We start from the raw sequence: 18464 nt of genomic DNA on the forward strand, positions 1-18464 counted from the left end.
GGGTTGGACTAGCCCACTGACCACCTATACCAACCTCTACCTCGTATGCACACTCAACCAGACACACACATGGGCGTGCGCACACACACACACACAGCATACGCACTCACACACACTCTGTCACTGACGGGTACACCCGTGCAAACACATATACACACACATGTGCACATGCACATACACACACATGCATGTGATTGTGCACACACACTTCACACAAAGACAGAGAATAACAGTCGCACGCACACACACAAACAAACAAACACACACATCCTTTCTTGTCAGACACCGTTGTGCAATCTGAGGGAGACAACCTCTCTGCAGGGAGGGAGCATATCTCTCTCTCTCTCTCTCTCTCTCTCTCTCGTCTCTGTCTCTGTCTCTCTCTCTATCTTCTCTCTTTCCACTCTCTATTTCTCTCTCCCTCCCCTCTCTCTCTCTCTCTCTCTCTCTTCCTTCTCTCTCTCTCTCTCTCTGTCTCTCTCTGTCCTGTTCTCTCTCTCTCTCTCTCTCTCTTCTCTCTCTCTCTCTCTCTCTCTCTCTCTCTCTCTCTCTCTCTCTCTCTCTCTCTCTTTCACTCTCTCCACCACCACAATCAACACTTTAGCTCAAGTATATAAAATAAATAAACAGATAACGTGAAGTAAGCACTGCAATCTCGCGGGTGGGTCTGAAGGAGCACGCTGGGCTCTCAGCAGGCTGGGGGCCCGGGGAGAGAGGGGCGGCCCTGCCCAGCCTACCGCCCCTCCCTGCCGGGCTGGGGTGGAGCGTCTGCTGATGAAGGAGGGCTGAGTGCCGCGGTCGGGTTCAGATGGGACATTAAGCCCCATTGTTCAGCCTGATTCAATGGAGGAAAGGTTATTGAGCAATTATTATGTGGATTGTTGTTGCTAATGGAAATTACATACATACATATATATATATATATATATATATATATATATATATTTATATAGATATATAATTGAAAGCAAAAGCTTTTATATTATTCATACTCTGTGGTGGCCGTATTGTATCGAGCCAGCTCTCCATTTGGAGCAGGGATTGGATTGTGTACGTGAAGGTGTCACACACGTCTCGCTTCAGCTCATCATACCTCAGTGATTAGAGTAATATATATGCATTAAAATAGCGGAGAACGTACCGGTCATTTATTCCATGCAGTGTTTGCGGTTCAGCTTTGCCACTTTATACAGTTTATGACATTTTATTCCACCGTTTTTTCCACCGTTTTACTCCTGGGGTCTTCTGTTTCCCGTCACTCTCTCCCCCCCCTCTCTCTCCTCTCCCAGGGTCCCAAAGGAGACGACGGCATCGTGGTGAGTGGCTCATTTCCATTCTCCGAATATCTTATCTCTCTCCAATACAGTTCCTCCACCCCCCCCTCCCCCTCCCCCCCCCCAGACCTGTCTCCCAGACAACACAGAGGATGGAGTAGCACAATCTAGATCGGTCCATTCCCAGCATCCCCTCCCCCCCTCCCCCCCTCCCCCTACTTCCCCCCCTCCCCCCCTCCCCCCCCCCTCCCCACATATACCGTTACCAAACCACAAGTCAACACACACACACACACACACACACACCCACCCACTCGATAGAAACTCCCAACATACAAACAAGGAGCAGGAAGAATGATCATAACCCAGGCCCCCGTGTTCCATTACCCAGAAGCCCCGTCTGCGCTCTGTCGCCCGGCTGCGGCGCCGCGTGTCCACGGGCGGCGACCTGGAAACAATACGGCGCCGTTTGGCGTCAACAGGAATTCTTCATCCTCACGGGGCCAATTGCATTTTTTATTGTTCCGTCCGCCCGGTGATTTTTCAACCCGCGATGTTAATTTGACATTTTAATAAATTGTGCGGGGCCGCGGCGAAAAACCAGCGGCTGCGGCGGAATTGCCCCGATCCGTCTCACAGCTGATCCCTCCGACGGGTGGGGCCCACGCTCCCCCCCTTAACCTCGCTCGCTTATTCATGACAATATACATGTGTGACAATTACCCGCGCGATCCGTCCGTGTCAGCAGCGGCAGCGGCGGCGGGGAAGGGGGGGGTGGCACGCAGCACACCACTCCTCCTCCGCCACGCTGCTGTTTAATGGCCCTTCTCCCCGCGGCTCCGGGCCACATCAGACAGATATGGGCCATCAGCCTTCCTTTCTTTTCTCCTTTTTCTTTTTTTTTGTAGTGCCGTTTTGCGTCGGCCCGCCTTGGTGTTAGCGCGCAGGCAGCCGGCGGTTTTGGTTGAACTCCCAATACACACACATCCTGTAAGGCCGGCGGCGATGCAGACTAAAGTCGGTCTTTAGGATTCATCGGTACACACACACACACACACGTGCGCGTGCGCGCACACGCAGACTCGCTTTGCACAGCACCGCGGCTTAGACGCTCTCCTTCTGGGATGACTCATTTATTGAGAAGCCGGTAATAATATTTAACTTTAAAGCCGTGCAATCTGGGCACAAAAAAAAGAGGATTCATCCCTTCCACGTGCCTGCCGTGCCTCCGGGCCCCCTTCGGTGTTAAAGATGTATTGACGGCCCAAAGATTAATGACGGTTTACTTTTGTAGCCTACACTGTACGGCCCGAGAACAGGGAAGTGGAGGACAGGAATAGCTGTATCACTTTTTCTCTTTTTGCTAACAGCAAGGGGAAACTTGAGAGGCGTTTAATCTCAGCCTGTCCAACTAAATGGTGTGTCATCTGTCGCAGGGGGAGCCCGGCCCCATGGGATTGCCTGGGCTTGAAGGACTGCCTGGTGCGAAGGTAAGCTAACGAATGCTAACCTCCAGAGGAACGGGCTCCCGACTTTCTCCCTTCCCCCTCTCGCGCTCCCTTTCTCTCTCTGTGTCTCGCTTTCTCTTCCACTTCACATTCTTCATTTCGCTCTCTCTCTCTCTCTCTCTCTTCGCCTCTTCCTACCATCCTTCACTCTCCTTCATTCTCCCTCTCCTTCTTTCTGCCTGCACACCGACTTCTTCTCACTCTTTCCCCCCCCCCACCCCCTGCTCAATCTACCTCACTCTGCCTCTACCCTCTATCTCTCCATCTCTGTCACTCTGTCTCTATCTCTCTCCCTCGCTCTGCCTCTACCATCTCTCTCCCTCTCTCTCTCTCCCTCTCTCTCTCTCTCTCTCTCTCTCTCTCTCTCTCTGTCCCTCTCTCTTTTTCTCCCTCCTTCCCTCCCTCCCTCTCTCTCTCTCTCTCTCTCTTTCTCCATACCCAAATCAGATTGAGGACTGGGGAAATGTGCTTTTGTTTTACCGGAGCCCATGGCTACAAGTCCATCACCATTACTGTGCATTTTATTAACATTTGAAACAAACGAAGGAACACATTTGTCCAAAAGAGAAAGTCATTTTGGGATGAACTATGATTAATCGTACTTTGGCAAAGACTTTCACTTTAACCTTAGCAGAGTACTTAAAAAGCAAACGGTACATTTTTCTACTTCCCACTTCCTTCTTAACAAATGTTCTGTGTGCTATCGTCATGTTCCCACCTGGAAATAAACCAGAAGTAACTTCCTGTATCTCCCAGCCGCCCTTCATGTACTGAAATCTGCATGGCAAAGCAGCCACTGATTGACAGCGTATGACTGCCTTTGTGTGATTTGTGTGTGTGTGTGTGTGTTTCCATGTATCTGTGTGTATGTGTGTGTTCTTGCACATGTGTTGCTGTGCGTGTGCACTTTTACGTGTGTGTTTGTGTATGCACGCATACATGTGTGTAGACGTGTGTAAGCAGAATCATACACACTTGTGTGTGTGTGTGTGTGTGTGTCTGTGTGTGTGTGTGTGTGTGTGTGTGCGGTGTGTGTTTGTTTGTACCTTATGTGTTGTGTGTGTCTGTGTGTGTGTTTCTGGGTTTGTGTGTGTGGGCGCGCGCAGCCTTTGCGTGTGCGTCTGCATTCGTGTTGTGGGTGGTTGATGGTTTCAGTCTGACATCCTGCATGAATTATCCTTCAGGGGAATGTCAGAATTGTGGAACAACTACATGACAGGACGCTTGAAGAGAAAGTTGGTGGTAAAACACTTACTTTCCGGGGCTGGTTTATCTGCTAATCTATGCTAATGGCACTGGGAGTACACCCTGGAGTGAGGCTACGCTCCTGTGCTGCTAATTATGCCATCTTAATACGGTGGTAAACTTTGTCCTCAGGGTGACGTCGGTCTGCCTGGTCCCCTTGGAGTTCAAGGCCCTACAGTAAGCACAGCCTCCTCCGTTTGTTAGGATTCTCTTGTATTGATCGCCGTTAATGGATCCTCAACAGATTACCCTAAGCGCACACGCTCCGCTCTCCAGACAGAAGCACGCTAACTTATTAGCTGTCACGATACATCGACAAAGTCGGCCTTATGAAAATAATAATAATGATGATGAAGTTGGTTTTGTTTGCACACACACATGCTATGGCCCCTTAACACTGTGTGTGTATTTGTGCGCGGAAGTTCGTGTGTGTGCCTGTCTGTTGTGTGTTTGTGTAGTGCGTTGAGGTGTGTGTGTGTGTGTGTCTATGTCTTCTGCCTTGACAGGGGGAAGCCCGGGAATGCGTGGGAAGATCCTGGGTCCTCAGGGGACGCCTGAGTGGCCAGCCAGCCTTTAACTATCTTCCAGCATGTCACTCATGCGTCTAGTCCACGTTTGCTTGACGCAGAATGACAAGCGGGGCTGCGTCTTGTGTTCTCCGACAGGGCGAGAGGGGTCCGCTCGGAGAGACGGGCTTCCCGGGGCCGGAGGGACCGCAAGGTGTTCCCGTAAGGATGCTACACCGCCACGACCCATGCGTGCTTCTTCTCTATCGTAGCATCTTAGCATGCTACGTAGCGGGCCCCCGATGCTACGATATAGGCTCAATCTCCCACACTGTGAAGTTATCCCTGTGTCGGTGAAGTGGGCATAACTCGAGGACAGTATGGGAAGAAAATGACAAACACCCAACATGAATCGGTTGTGCTGCCGCTGATTACATTACTGTATGTAATTACCATCATAGATGGTTTCTGTAATTTTCCCTGTAAGCAGGGAATGGAACAGTGTTCACACAGCAATCAGGATCATTATCCCACGGCTCAGCTATCTCATTAAGTGTGCAGATTACCAGGGGTGCAACAGTGCTCCTCCTTTGGAAAACAGAGGGGGGGGGGAGCTGACACCACTGTCTTTTGTTTGTGTTTTTGTTCGTTGAGCAGGGAAGGCCTGGCAAAGATGGGATTCCTGGATATGAGGTGAGCTACGTTAAGTGAGTGCTTTATGTGAAACACCCCGGTTGAAAGTGCTGCACATCAGCAGAGGCGCAAAGAGATGGCACAGCAGATTTCTATCTGACCCTGGAGCTACGGCATCGCTGAGAGGACATTAAGGGCATTTGCATATTTGAGCATTTTAAACGATAACAACTAAATGGAATCCTGCAGATTTAAGGCTTTGTTGACTTTTAAGCTTCATATCTTAATTATACAGTCAATGCTTCGAGGCGATGATGAATATGTTGCTGAACTGATGGCATCAGACATTTTTCTCAAATCCGATACCTTTTGAAATGAACAAAAGCTCAAATCTGTATTCAGTATTAGCAGTATTGGCTGCTTTTAAGCCCCAGCGAAGACGACTATGAATCGCTCGCCCTTTTACAACTAGCATTCTCACCAACACATTCACAGAACGCATGAAAAGATATTCGGTATTAGCCACCATCACACAGTACTCATCTCGGCAGAACGTCTCCTGCAGCGGACACTGTTGTTTCATTTTAACAGCGCCGGCTCTAAGACTTTATCACCACCAATATCTCGAGCAACGCGGCGAGAGACCTCCCGCTGTTTTTTATTTATATTTTCATTGTCATTCATGAATACTCCTGATTATTCTTCAATCCGAATCCCGGCGTTGTCCAGAGAGACACATTGTGGATGGCAGCTCAGAGATTCGTTGTCGCTGCCCCCCCCTACAGATCAGTCCCCACCCCCCCCCCCCAGCTCCCAGCTCCCAGCTGGGTCCTCCACCTCCTCCTCTCTCTTGCAGAGTCGCATCCTTTTGCGCGATGCAACAGTGCCATCTAGGAGGTGGCTTTTAACTCCATCACCACACTCCCCCCCCTCCCTCCCCCCCCCCCCCCCCTCACACTCCGCTTGGCTTTGCTTCCTTCGCTCAGCATCTGTGTGGTTTAATGTACTGCTCAGGGGGGGTGGATTTCTCTTCTTTCTTTTTTTTTTTGTGGGCAAAGATGATAGATTTAAGCATCCCATCAGGCATGGGGGAATACGGAGTGGCGCAGATTAAAGCAGGCAGGAGCGACCGGCTAACACAAAGGGAGGCCCACTTTAAAACCACATCATGCCAGATTGTCTTTTGCATGGCTCCTGTAATCCCAGGAAATTGATACAAAGACGGCTCCCCGAGGTAAGGCGAAGCGTGGCGTACAGACGCGCAATGAGGAGTGACAGCAAAGCTATTGGTAGACAGGAGACGTAGTGACACGGAGCCTAGCGACAGGTATTCTCTCTCTCTCTCTCTCTCTCTCTCTCTCTCTCTCTCTCTCTCTCTCTCGGCGGTGTGCTGTAGATGCAGTTGGCACTAGGCAGAAAGCCCCCTCATACGAATTAGCAGCTGGAATCTCGTGACATTGCAAAAGGGTGAAATACAATACGAGGAAAGGCGTAATTTAGGCAGTGGGAGCGTACAAACGAAAACACCAGCGGCAAGTCGGTGCATCTGCATAAACATGTTTTGTTTTGTTGCCTTCAGAATAGGACGACAATAAGGTAACGTGAATGGGTGTCACAGCTGCAGGGAAACGGATGAGATCCCCATGTGCCGTTGAGCCGGAGCTGAGGCCCTTCGCTATCCGCCTGCTCTGGCTCGTCGATATTGTCCACCCACAATAACCCCTTTCCCCCGTTTTCCCAGGGTGCCACAGGTAGACCGGGGGAGCGAGGTTCTAAAGGAGAACGGGTGAGGCATCGTTTTTTGTTTTTTTCATTCTTTTCTTCCTTCTTTTTTTATCTATATATATATATATATATATATATATATATCTGGAACCATTGTTGTTGTTACGTAAAAATATCATGTGCTGAAAGCTAACGAATGAATGCTAATGAAACTTCTTCTGCTCGGTGCGAAATTTGACTAATCCTCCCGCTGCACGCAGGCACATGAGAGAAGCCTTTACAGCTCAATGCAGTTGTTCCATTGTGTGGGGAAGTCACAATTAAAGAGCTCTGTCACACCCAGACACTAATCTATTGCAAAATGGCAGTAATAGGGGATCAGAAGTAAACCTCCTAGATACACAATTTGCCTCAGATCCTCTGGAGAGGTGAGGCACAAGTGGCTTCGAAACAAAAGTGAGGGGGGAACGAGAGTTCAATGAAGTGGTGCAAGTCACAGAAAGTTCTGAAAAGATGTGTGCTGGTTGCTGAATCCAACTCCCTCCGTTCTCCTGAACCTGTACTGCTTGCCTTTTTTATAGAGTCAAACGTTCCCCACTGAACTCATGCAGGCATGGTGGAGGACGACATAATTCATTAGTAAATAATAATGTAGTTGTTAGGGTGTTTGACTCCCAGCTGAAAGGAACTTGGTTAAAACCTCAATGTCTTCCTCTTACCCTAAGGCTAAATCCATAACCCCCTAATTTATAACTTTGATACATTAATAAACCCTAACATTTACTTTAGTTAATGCAGTATTAAGAATTATTTCGTTGTTATTTTATTATTTCATAATGAGCCACTGCCACCCTTTATTAGTTAACATGAACACCGTTAGTAAATGATAACTAGACCATTAGTTAACTGTTAGTTCATTGTTTGTTAATGCTTATTATAACATTCACCAAAGTTAATTAACGGTTAATTAACGTACCCTGTTACCAAAACGTTGACTAAACAGTAGTCGTAGAATAGTAAAACCTCGTTAGGTTCCATTGAATTAATCAGTGGTGCAGATGGGTGACGTTTGTGTGTCGGTGTTGACGGTCCTGCAGGGCGACCCAGGCATCCACGGAGCCACAGGAGTTCAGGGGGAGAGGGGACGGATGGGGGACCCCGGGATCATCGGACCAATGGGACCCTCGGGCCAGAGAGGAGACCCCGGACCCCCCGGTCAACTAGTAAGCCCCTCACTTTGAACCGCTGACTCATCGAGGCTAGTCAGATGCTCAACTGTTTTCCTAGCTTCCCGGTCTCCGCCGTCGTAGCCGAAGCGAATTTGTATCCGTGATTCCGACGCTGTTTTTTTTCCTATTTTTGGAGAGCGCACGCGTGGGCGAGCGAAAGCGTAAGATCCACGGGAAAAAACAAAGCTTTGGTAAAAAGAATGTGAGGTGGCTGCTCTTGGCTTCCCACTCCTGATCAACATATACACAGGAGAAGGTCATAGAGGAGGAGGAGGACAGGCAAAGAGCGACAGAGATAGGGAGCGGGAGGGGGTATCAAAGGGGAAAAAATGGAGCAAGGTGTGGGAGGAATAGGAGCACACTGCGGAATATTAATATACCCCCTCTGTGTGTCAAAGACATTTACACAATCGTGTGTACAGGGATTTATGTAACAGGAGAATTCCGAGAGAGACAGTGACGCAGAGAGAAATTGAAATCATACAGTCAAACGATTGATGAAGTGTACAGATATGTTTGTCACATAGGAGCCCACCACGTGGTCAGTTGTACTGTGTTCACTTTATGATCTCTCTGAGAGTTCACAGAGAGATCATAAAATAAACTAATTGTCAGTAAATACCAGATAAGAAGTTTTCATCTTATTGTTTGAAAAGTCTGGTACGTTGTCGCTCGCTTTAATCCCTATTTTCTTAATTACTTTTCTTTTTTACCGAACAAAAACAAAATGAAATCCTTTCAACGTCATAAAAGTCATTCATTATTTCTGACTTCATGCTTTATGTTCGCCTGCACAATATGGAGAGAATCTGAGCTCGTGCCGCACATGGCACAACACATGGCAGCAGCTAAATCAATTTCCATGCCATAGCTATTGTCTTATCTGCAGCTACTGTGCTGCCGTTTCGCCATGAATAAATCACTAATAACAGCTGTCTCCTCATAATTGTAAAGATATGTTTGTGTCGCCTCTCCCACACAGAATGATGCCAGCTCCATGGAGGAAATTAAAATGTTTATCCGAAATGAAGTGTTGCGGGTCTTTGAAGGTAGAGGTTTCAACTTTTTCCCAAATTGTGTTTTAGTATCGATATGATCACACTGTACTAACAAACATAGTCTCGATGTAAATATACATTGAAGATGAAGATGAATTTTACTGCTTGATTTTTTAGTATGTGCAAGTTTTGATTTGGCTTTATTATTTGTAGCCCACAGAAGAAAATTCCCATTGCGTTTACCACGATCAACAAATACTTTGACACTTGACACTTGTGCTTTTTAAAAATGATATCCACACTAACATTTTACAAACACACATCTTGTACTTGTGTTTTGTAAAATGATATCCACACAAATATTTCACGACCCACCAATGCATATTTTTCAGTTGTGTCTTATAAAATGATATCCACATCCACATTCACAAAAAATTTACGGATCCGTAGCTCTTGTGAGTTCCATAATTTAATTTCTGGATTTTTGTCCGATGCGTCCCACTGCATCCCATCTGTGAAAAACGGTTGCTCAAGTTTATTAAGGACTTAAATATGCGTTACAAACAGGAGACGATTCACACTGCATGTACCGCGGTCCAAAAATTAAATTATGTAAAATCGATAAAATATGACATAATTCTCCAAGTATTTGCGGTCTACATCGTTCATGCTACAGTCGTTTACGTCCGGGTCCTAGCCGTCTCCTTCACTTTAAGCAGCACATTTATATATATGTTAACATATATATAAAACTAAACTATTCTCTCGGTGCTTGTTCAGCTTTGTTTACTTTCTCATTCCTAGCCATTTTTGGAATATTAATCATAAATTTGTATTTTAGTGTCGGATTAGCCAGCTAGTTGGAGCGCTAGGGCTCTGTTTTACTCACATCTTATTGATAAGATCCGACCTCTTTGTTAGAGGAAGGCTTTAAAATTTGCGTATCCAGCTATATCTTCAATTACGAAGGTGAGTAAAATTCATTATTCAATTAACTAACACATTTCAGATGAAAAGCGACAGATTTCAGTCATTTACATCCCTGATGAAGTTAGAGTTTGTCTTGTTGTTTTAATTCTAGATAGTTTCGATCAAGAAAATACTGGCCATAAGCCTAAGACATCAGCCGAAAACCGTGCTAAATTTCATACAGCTGTATTTTTGATATATATAATTTCATCCTATTTTGGCATTGACCTAAGCACTGTTGTATGACCTTATAGATGCTGAAGCCAAGTTCTGTAGGCTTAATGACCATCACCAGGCCAACAAAGGATGTCAGAAGGAAGAATTAGGTAACGGAAAGTCAACATGGATTTATTAGTCGGTTTTGGATAAGTACATAATTGTGAATTTTGATCAATAGTAACCCTTAATTGATAAATGTTGAGAATGCCAATTCTTTTCACTCATAAACCTGGGTTTCTGTTTTATAGAGGCACAATCTACGCGCCCCTTGCAGGACCTCTTCCTTCCTTCATCTCCTATACACGCTGGCAGTGTTATAGCGTACCAACAGTCATCAGTGATGCCAATCATTTCCATCTTTGTTTTTTGCTACTCATTATGCTTAAGTTGATTTTTCCATAAAGTTTTATATTCTAATAAATGTGACTGATTGTCTCATGTATTCTTTTATTCATTGTAAACTCAACTCACGCAACCGAATTAATGTATAGCGTCCTGGAAAAAGTAAGCCCAATACTAGTTAATTTGAAAGCCCGTATTAATTCTCCTTGTTACTAAAGATAGCTCCCTTTCTCGTTCCAGGTGATATGTTAGTCCATATTCGTATTATGTTGAAGGGCTTAACTATGTTTTCTGAAGGGCGCAAGTGATCTGTGACCTAGGCTCTGTCCTATACATATACGGATGGCTCCTACTACATAGCAAATTAATAATATAGTAACATGAAAAATAAAACCATAAATAACTATTGGCTACCCATCTATACCATATACAGCAGCGTTATCGCCAGGTATTGGACAATTGACATTACACTCATGCGGCATGAAATCACAGATGGAGCACTCAGAATATCAAATGTAAACAGATGTAAAGTACCAGTATCCTAGATAAAATTTAAGACATGTATGTATGTTTCCCTTCATCTTTAATCGTTTCATTTATCTTCAAAAGCTTCACATAGTTCATAATTTTGACAGTTCCTGATTTCTGATATTAAATTAAAGTCTATGATCTTCTAGGAAAGCGAAAGATAAGGTTACGGACCTGACATGTACACGCAGTGAATTATTTTAAGCGGATTTACGTCAAACTACATTGTGCAAGCACTAGTTGTGACTAGTTAATCAATAACTTAAACATCCTATTTAAAAAAAATCTTCTTAATTTATAAAACTTAGCTAGGACCACGGTTGAATGTGGGTTACAACATGGACAGGTGTTCAGAAAGAAAGTGTGGATATCAGCTTACCAGACACAAGTTAAACGTATGCATTTGTGGATCGAGTGCAACGCTATTTGTGGATCGTCACACACGCAATGGGAACGTTCTCCTGTGGGCGACGACTGTCTGCACCGCAGGATGACAAAAATCAAAAATCGTTCAAATCCATCCAAGAACCGGGAGAGTCAAAGCGTATTCTCAGTATGAATGTCATGATTCTCTCTGATAGAAAAATTATCCAGCTATACCACCCTGCAGAAGACCCCAGTCGGCCTGCTGGCATCCCACGTAACTCAGGGCCCCCCCGGGCCCTCGGGCAAGGACGGTACCCCGGGCCCTTCAGGAGAACCAGGGCCCCCTGGCCCTCAAGGTAGGGGCCAATCTTGTTGGGTGAAATGTCTTTACAATTGTGAACAAATGAACCTGGCTCCCTCCCATTCCTGGACACGGCCACCCTCTCTAAAAGTCTGACTCCCGATCATAACGTCCTTCAACCGTTGATTGTTTAAAGCTACACTGGGAACCCGTAACGAGGAATAGACCCTCGAGACGATGACATGGAAGTGTGTTTAACGAACGCGGTGTATGTCTGCCATGCATACCGAGGGGGGGGGTGCTCAAGGGTGCTTTAAATACACTTACCATTCTGCCTTGAGTAGGTGTCATCTGCCACATAATTCAGTAACCCGCCTGCGAAAAATACGCTCCCTTCTTTTTATCTTCTCCGTCTTCTAATGAAAAAGCGGGGATGTGGTGCGGTAGATTGGGGCATGAGATCGGGGGGCTGAAGCCCTGTTATGGGGATTTATGGCTATCTCTCTCTTGCTAGACCTATATATCAAGGCACTCTGAGGGGCCGGGCGGCGGTGGAATGGCCCAGGAGTGTGATGCGCGCCGGCTCTCTCTGGGAAATCACGAAGACAAAGGAAGGAAGAATTTGGCTGAGGAGTGAAAGTGATATCGGTTGTGGACAGAAAAGAACAGCTGCAGCAGTGCAGAAAGCAGCCTTAGGAACAAAAGGAAGATAGTCAGAACAAGGTGGTGGACATTGTTCACTCTACCTCAGTACAAACATCTCCCGTTCTGCTCTGTGTTTGCCATCTGTAATGGTTTTGCCCGCCAGGCTGTATATCTTACTTTCGTTCTGTCTGTCTTTCTATTTTTCTTTCTTTCTTTCTTCAGACTGTTTTTCTCAGACTGTTGTTGTGTTGTGCGCTGAGCAGAGTTCTACAGGCGATGTAGAGTGTGTTTGTGTGTTAAAGTGCATTAAAAAAAAACGAAACAAAAAAAAAACAACTAAAGAAAGAGAGCAAACTAAGCACATTGACCTGTCTCTGTGTATTGTATCTACCTCACTTATTGAAGAACGCTTCACATTTTTAACAATTGTGAGCAATTCTTAACAATTGCTCACAGTCACAAGTCGGTGGAAGCCACGGGGACAATATGCATATTGTCACCCAATGTTGATCGTGGATGCACATTCTTCCACCTTAGATATGGTTTTAGTATTTTTTTTAACAAAAACAAAATGACAAAAATATTACTACTAAATCAGTAATGGGTGATCCTAAATGCATCTTTCCACACCAATACTGATGCAACGTTAAAGGGAAGGGTGATTTCTGTGCTGGAGCCAGACCGTTTTTACCTCTCTTTGTCGATTCCTCTGTTGGAAAGTTTCGGGGGTAATATTTCCTCATTATTTCCCGTCATCCTCCACTGGAGACCGTGTTCCTCGAGAATATTCAATTTGACTTCCTCCAATATGCCAAATTTACTAGTTTATGCTGAAAAATGTCCCCTCTGTGATATTCACTTTTTTTCTTCACTCTTTTGCTTTTGTTTTTGTCTTTGTCTCCATTTGAACTGGATTATATTATCAACATTTTTCCTACCTGTTAGAATAAGCTTTAATCGTTTTGTTTCTTATTTAACTATTATGTTTGAATAGTTTGAAATGCAATGTAGGTTAAAAATCCTAATGAGTCTTAAGATGTTTAATTGTCTTCGAAAGGACTCCGTTAGTTGTCTGTTATGAATATATATCATTTGTTCATGTACATTATTTATTGGTTTGTTGGGTTTATACTTTAGTTTATTTTCTATCTACTGTTACTCTGAGCTCGAGTTAAACCTTTTTTTTGTTAACGCTTTGTTTTGAAAATATTACACACCAAGAATCATGACCGGCTGGATATTCTTTATTGAGCCCATTTTCTACCATGTGCCGATAAATATCATCCCCCAGCTGTAAGCGTTTCATGCTGCAGTTTGCCTTTTGATTTGCCAGACAGCCCCACCAATGGAGAGCTGCTATACTGTTACGGTACTTTACAGCATCCACCTCCCGGACTGCCATGCCCTCCACCGGCTAGCTAGGAAGCACTTTGTGGCACCGGCGCTATATAGTTCATCATTGTACTCCGCAGCGCAACAACGGTGCCTCCAGAAATGCTGGCTGCAATTCACTTTCAAGAGAGAAAAAGAGAGAGTGTGCACACACCCTGTAAAGACACGCTGTGGCATTTTTCGATTTCTCAGTGAGTGCACCAATCGGCCCTGATGGCTTGTTTCCGTGTATGATATCCCGTATTTTCATTTTCCTGGCTCACGGTACAGTGTGCCGCCACGGAACGTCACCTCTGCCGACGAGATGGACGAGGCCCTGTGAGTTCTGAGAGAAGTCTCATTATTGTGGCCAATGTGTGAACAGCCTCTCTCTCTCTCTTTCTCTCTCTCGCCCTCACTAAGGCCGAGCATTTACAAGCTCTTTCTTATTCTTTGATTTTCCTGGGAGTGCCGAAGAATTTCCTCCGCTTGGGGATTGGGGGGGCGGGGGCCTGTTGTGCAAGGCTTGACACTTGTCACGCTTTTCTGATTGACTCCATCCCAGCCAGCTGGTCTGGAGTCTCTGACTCATGAATGGGTTTGCTGCTGCCCCCGTGAACTGTTTTTTGTCCTTTCTTTGGTATGACTTTGCATGTAGTGACGATGCAGCTCTTTGGTGTGTGGGTTTGCGTGCGTGTGTGTGTGTGTGTGTGTGTGTGTGTGTGTGTGTGTGTGTGTGTGTGTGTGTGTGTGTGTGTGCATATCGCAAGTCGTTCGGTTTGAGTCCCCCGTGCATCAGTGTGTGTTTGCCACCCCGTGGAAGACATGTCTTCCTACAGGACGAGCATGTTCCTGATTCGGTCTCTTCAGCACCACATTTATTTTCAGGGTTATGTTATTTCGAGAGTGAGAATGGCTGGGTGTCTAGCGGCTTGTCAGGGGCCCAAAGTGAGAGCCTCTGTGAAGAAACACAACACAAATAGCAAACGGCATGGGGATGCGTAGCGTTTAGGATGTCTGGCTGTGGCTGTGAGGATCTGCGATACAGATGACTTTCACTTTCATTTCAACACGTACACATTGCATTTAAATATATAGTCATTCCTTGTGTAGTTATTTACGTTCTTGGTTATTTATTCTTGTCCTGCCTCTCTGGTTCCCTGAGTCTCCTTGCTGAACCTTACATCTGACCTCTACTTGACACGGTTCGTCGGATTGTTGTGTTGGGAAAATGTTCAAAGCCCGGTGTTGACAGCCTAGCCCATGCCAACCCATGCTGCCTTTCACTCGCAGAAGACAAAGGCAGATGACTTTGTTTGATGTTGTGTATTTTGACGGTATGTCAGTGAGCTTTTTATTATTCAAAGGACAGGCGGCCGAGAACTGGGAATTCATAGTGGCCTATTTCCAGCTCTTCTCCGCTGCTGGGGCCGCTCTCGTCTGAGCATTGACGACAGAGCGGGATTGGATCTTCACATCGGGCCAAAGCAGGGAGAAGATAATCTATTTGCGCTGCCAAGATGGAGCCCAAGATTGTTATTTTTAGGGGAAAAGGTCACGCTCACCTTTACACAGGACTTCAAGGGAAAACACTGGCATTTGTACTAATCCTACTGACAACAATCTCCCCTCCTCTACTTTATCTTCTTCTTCCTCCGTGCCAATCGAAACAAGTTTTACTCCTGGACCAATCAGAGTTGGTCTTTTGTTTCCCCAGGTTACAGAGGTCAGAAGGGCGAGCGGGGTCAGCTGGGTCTTGGCCTACCAGGAGAACCGGGGGCTACAGGCGCACCAGGTAAGCACACTGAGATGGAATACGTAAGGGATAATGTATATTATATTATCCCGCTTATTACACGGCTACTTGCCAAAACTTAAAAAAGAAACTTCCGACGGTGTCTTTTTACAATTTATTTGTTACCATTCGTAGTGTTGATCAGCAGGTAAATAGTTTGCCAAAGACGTTGACTTCGCGAAGCAACCGAATACGCTGAGGTATGTTACCGGACTACCTGCGGAGTGATACGAAAGACCTGAATCAGAGGCAAAAAAATCCCCTTTCATTGACAGCGGTGATTATATGCTTAGCAACGGTCAATTCTCAAAAAATAATTGACCGCCGGAAGTTCGGGAAGGCCCATGCAGGTGAACGGAGAATTCCACAGCATTGAGAAGAGCCGTGTAATACATCGAGTTATCACAATGCAACACAAAGGCTGGCTGTGACTAAGGGGAAGGCCGTGTCCACAGCAACATCTGTATCATCAGGTGTTCCTGAGCATCCCCCTACCTGCTAGACTGGATAGCCCCGCCCATTCTGCCGGCTATTTGAGTTCGCCGTGCAGAAGGGCAATACATTTCTTTCAATTTTCGATTGCGTTTTTTTGCGGGAGCCAATCACTAAGCTGGCTTTTTCCCGTGGCGCGGCATTGGCTGGTTGAACACAATGACGACAGGGAAGCGACGGCAAGCAGCCAATTGCGTACAGAGTCATTTGAATTAGTCCCGTTGATCACACCTCTTGTGCTGAAGAAAATGCCAGCAGCTTCTCCAGACCAACGTGCAATCTACGATTGAGCTTGGTCTGGTAGTAGCCAGGCTACCTACCTGATGACTGGAGAGAAAACGTATTAAATCTGAATTCACTTTCTTCCAAATACACATTAAGATACAACAAGGTTGGTAGCGCGGGTTTGCGAGGGTGTCTGAGTTATCATGATGAATGAAATATAATAACACAGACTATAGTGGAAAGTGGAACTACTTCATTTAAAAGCACTTTCTCCACTACACCACCGGTAGGCTTAAAGTGTTAAATCGGCGAGCTACCGCGTTAAGCACAGGTTAGTATGATCCCCGCCCCCGCCTCCCTGCCCAAATCATATTTCCTCTACAAAAGACCCCTCAGTGTGTAATAGGTCCCCCTCTAATCCTGTGATCCCAGGCCCAGCGGGGGTCTCTTCTCCGGGCCTGCCTGGTACCCAGGGCCCCCACGGTCCCCCCGGGCGGTGTGAACCCGGGGACTGCCTCCCTCTGGCCTCCAGAAGCCGTCGTAACGGCTAAGCTGGTCGCCTGAAGACCGGGTCCCAAGTCCGGTCTGAGCAGAAGACCTAGAACGGGGTACACCCCCCCCCCCCCCCCCCCCATGTGGGAGGCGGAGCCACGCCCCCATAATGACATTTCACCGCGGCCGACGGCGGTTGCAATTTTTGTTTGTGTTTTTGTTTTCCGTTCCTTGTGTGCGTGCGTGTGTGTTAACCCTTGCAGCAATCGGAAAATATTTCTGAATTTTTCATTTGATATGCTGTCTTTTTTTAATGTTTTTATTTTTTATTTTCACAACCTCTGCTGCGATCTATAATGCATTCCATGTCGATTATCTCCGTGTCTCTTAACGCCCGTGAAACACGATTAGTTTTCTCCATCATGTTTTCTTCTGGCATTGCTATGCATACATCTGTCCATCAATCAACTCCATTGTGTTTATGTGTGTGTGTGTGTGTGTGTGTTTGTGTGTGTGTGTGTGTGTGTGGTGTTGTGTGTGTGTGTGTGTGTGTGGTGTGTGTGTGTGTGTGTGTGTGTATACATGTTTGTGTGTGCGTGTGTGTGTTTATGTGTCTATTCTCTGTGCATGTCCTATCTCCTCTCGTGCAAGCATAAACGGGCCAGCGAGATCGAGTTTAACGTGTGCATATTTTTTAATGCGTAGGTGTGAAACACTTGTAAGAATCTATATGCAAACCAAAATGCGGGATATCATAACGATAGGAGAGTTAATAGCTATTTTAAGTGGTAGACAATAACAAGTTTAATGTTGCATGTATGCCCATTATAATACTAATAGAGCTTGGGTGACAATTTATTTTTCCTCTTTCAAAAACTGCCAGAAAGAATCGTTTGGTATCTGAAAGATCAAATGGCCTTCAGCTGCAACATCTAAACAACATCACTGCTTAACCGTTGCTATACATCCAAACAGCTCAACGCCAAAGCAACAACAACAGCTGCAGTTGTGCCAGCGTTGCAGATGAGCAGAATGTAACGTGTCTAATGCAGTGTGCGTGCTATAGAATTGATGGAATATCACTCTCACACACTTGTGAGCCCGTCTCTGAATAAGCCTTGGGCAGTGGAATAAGTGTTCCTTTAAATCTCCTGCTTCATGGGCCGAATAATGGGACCTGAAGATATAATTGCAAAAGCAAGTCGTCTTTGTAATGATTCATTTAAGCTCTTTTGGTTGTATGTTATCCTGTGTAGATGACGTATGAGGTTATTTCAGAAGCTGACGTACACTGACTGTTGTTTACACAGTGTTTTGCTGTAATTCCTCCATTGTTTGTAACTATGTTCATGTTCCTCGATGTTCCTCCAATGCCACATTACTTACTGCACTCGGTACGGTACTGCTGGGTTCCATCTCAGCAGTTTATTCTTTAGTCTTCTCAAATCTACTTGAACAGTTGCTGTTTTATTTATTTATATCACTGCTCCCAGTACATCAGGCACTGGCGCCCGGTTTTCCACTTGTTGTACTTGAGTTAAATGTGAACGCGTGTCGTCTCCAGACTGGATTTTTTTAATGTTTTATTAACGCTTCACATT

At 45.6% G+C, this 18464-nt stretch overlaps 2 protein-coding genes across 2 annotated transcripts in view; both read left to right on the forward strand.

Moving 5' to 3' along the window:
- Positions 1 to 4410, forward strand: part of LOC130404473 (collagen alpha-1(XIX) chain-like) — a 16407-nt gene extending 11997 nt beyond the window's left edge. The window contains exons 11-13 of the mRNA XM_056609221.1: positions 1290 to 1316; positions 2711 to 2764; positions 4160 to 4410. Coding sequence (XP_056465196.1) covers positions 1290 to 1316; positions 2711 to 2764; positions 4160 to 4231 — 153 coding nt within the window. The 3' untranslated portion in view covers positions 4232 to 4410. The remainder of the gene's footprint in view (positions 1 to 1289; positions 1317 to 2710; positions 2765 to 4159) is intronic.
- A 246-nt stretch (positions 4411 to 4656) lies between these two features.
- Positions 4657 to 17385, forward strand: LOC130404924 (collagen alpha-1(XIX) chain-like). Its single transcript, XM_056609872.1, has 8 exons — positions 4657 to 4755; positions 5191 to 5226; positions 6908 to 6952; positions 7989 to 8114; positions 9103 to 9169; positions 11758 to 11898; positions 15577 to 15654; positions 16804 to 17385. The coding sequence occupies exons 1-8, from the start codon at positions 4657 to 4659 to the stop codon at positions 16920 to 16922; spliced, it is 711 nt and encodes a 236-aa protein (XP_056465847.1). The 3' UTR covers positions 16923 to 17385.
- Positions 17386 to 18464: the final 1079 nt, after the last annotated feature.

The sequence above is a fragment of the Gadus chalcogrammus genome, chromosome 15 (assembly GCF_026213295.1).
Source record: "Gadus chalcogrammus isolate NIFS_2021 chromosome 15, NIFS_Gcha_1.0, whole genome shotgun sequence".
NCBI classification, from domain to species: domain Eukaryota; kingdom Metazoa; phylum Chordata; class Actinopteri; order Gadiformes; family Gadidae; genus Gadus; species Gadus chalcogrammus.

What these genes read in the sequence shown, in the direction of transcription:
- LOC130404924 (XM_056609872.1), top strand. Translation starts at nt 4,657, where the DNA reads ATGACAAGCGGGGCTGCGTCTTGTGTTCTCCGACAGGGCGAGAGGGGT. An exon ending in AGGGCCCCCTGGCCCTCAAG is followed by an intron (nt 11,899 to 15,576) that starts GTAGGGGCCAAT and finishes TTGTTTCCCCAG; the next exon opens with GTTACAGAGGTCAGAAGGGC. An exon ending in GGGGGCTACAGGCGCACCAG is followed by an intron (nt 15,655 to 16,803) that starts GTAAGCACACTG and finishes CTGTGATCCCAG; the next exon opens with GCCCAGCGGGGGTCTCTTCT.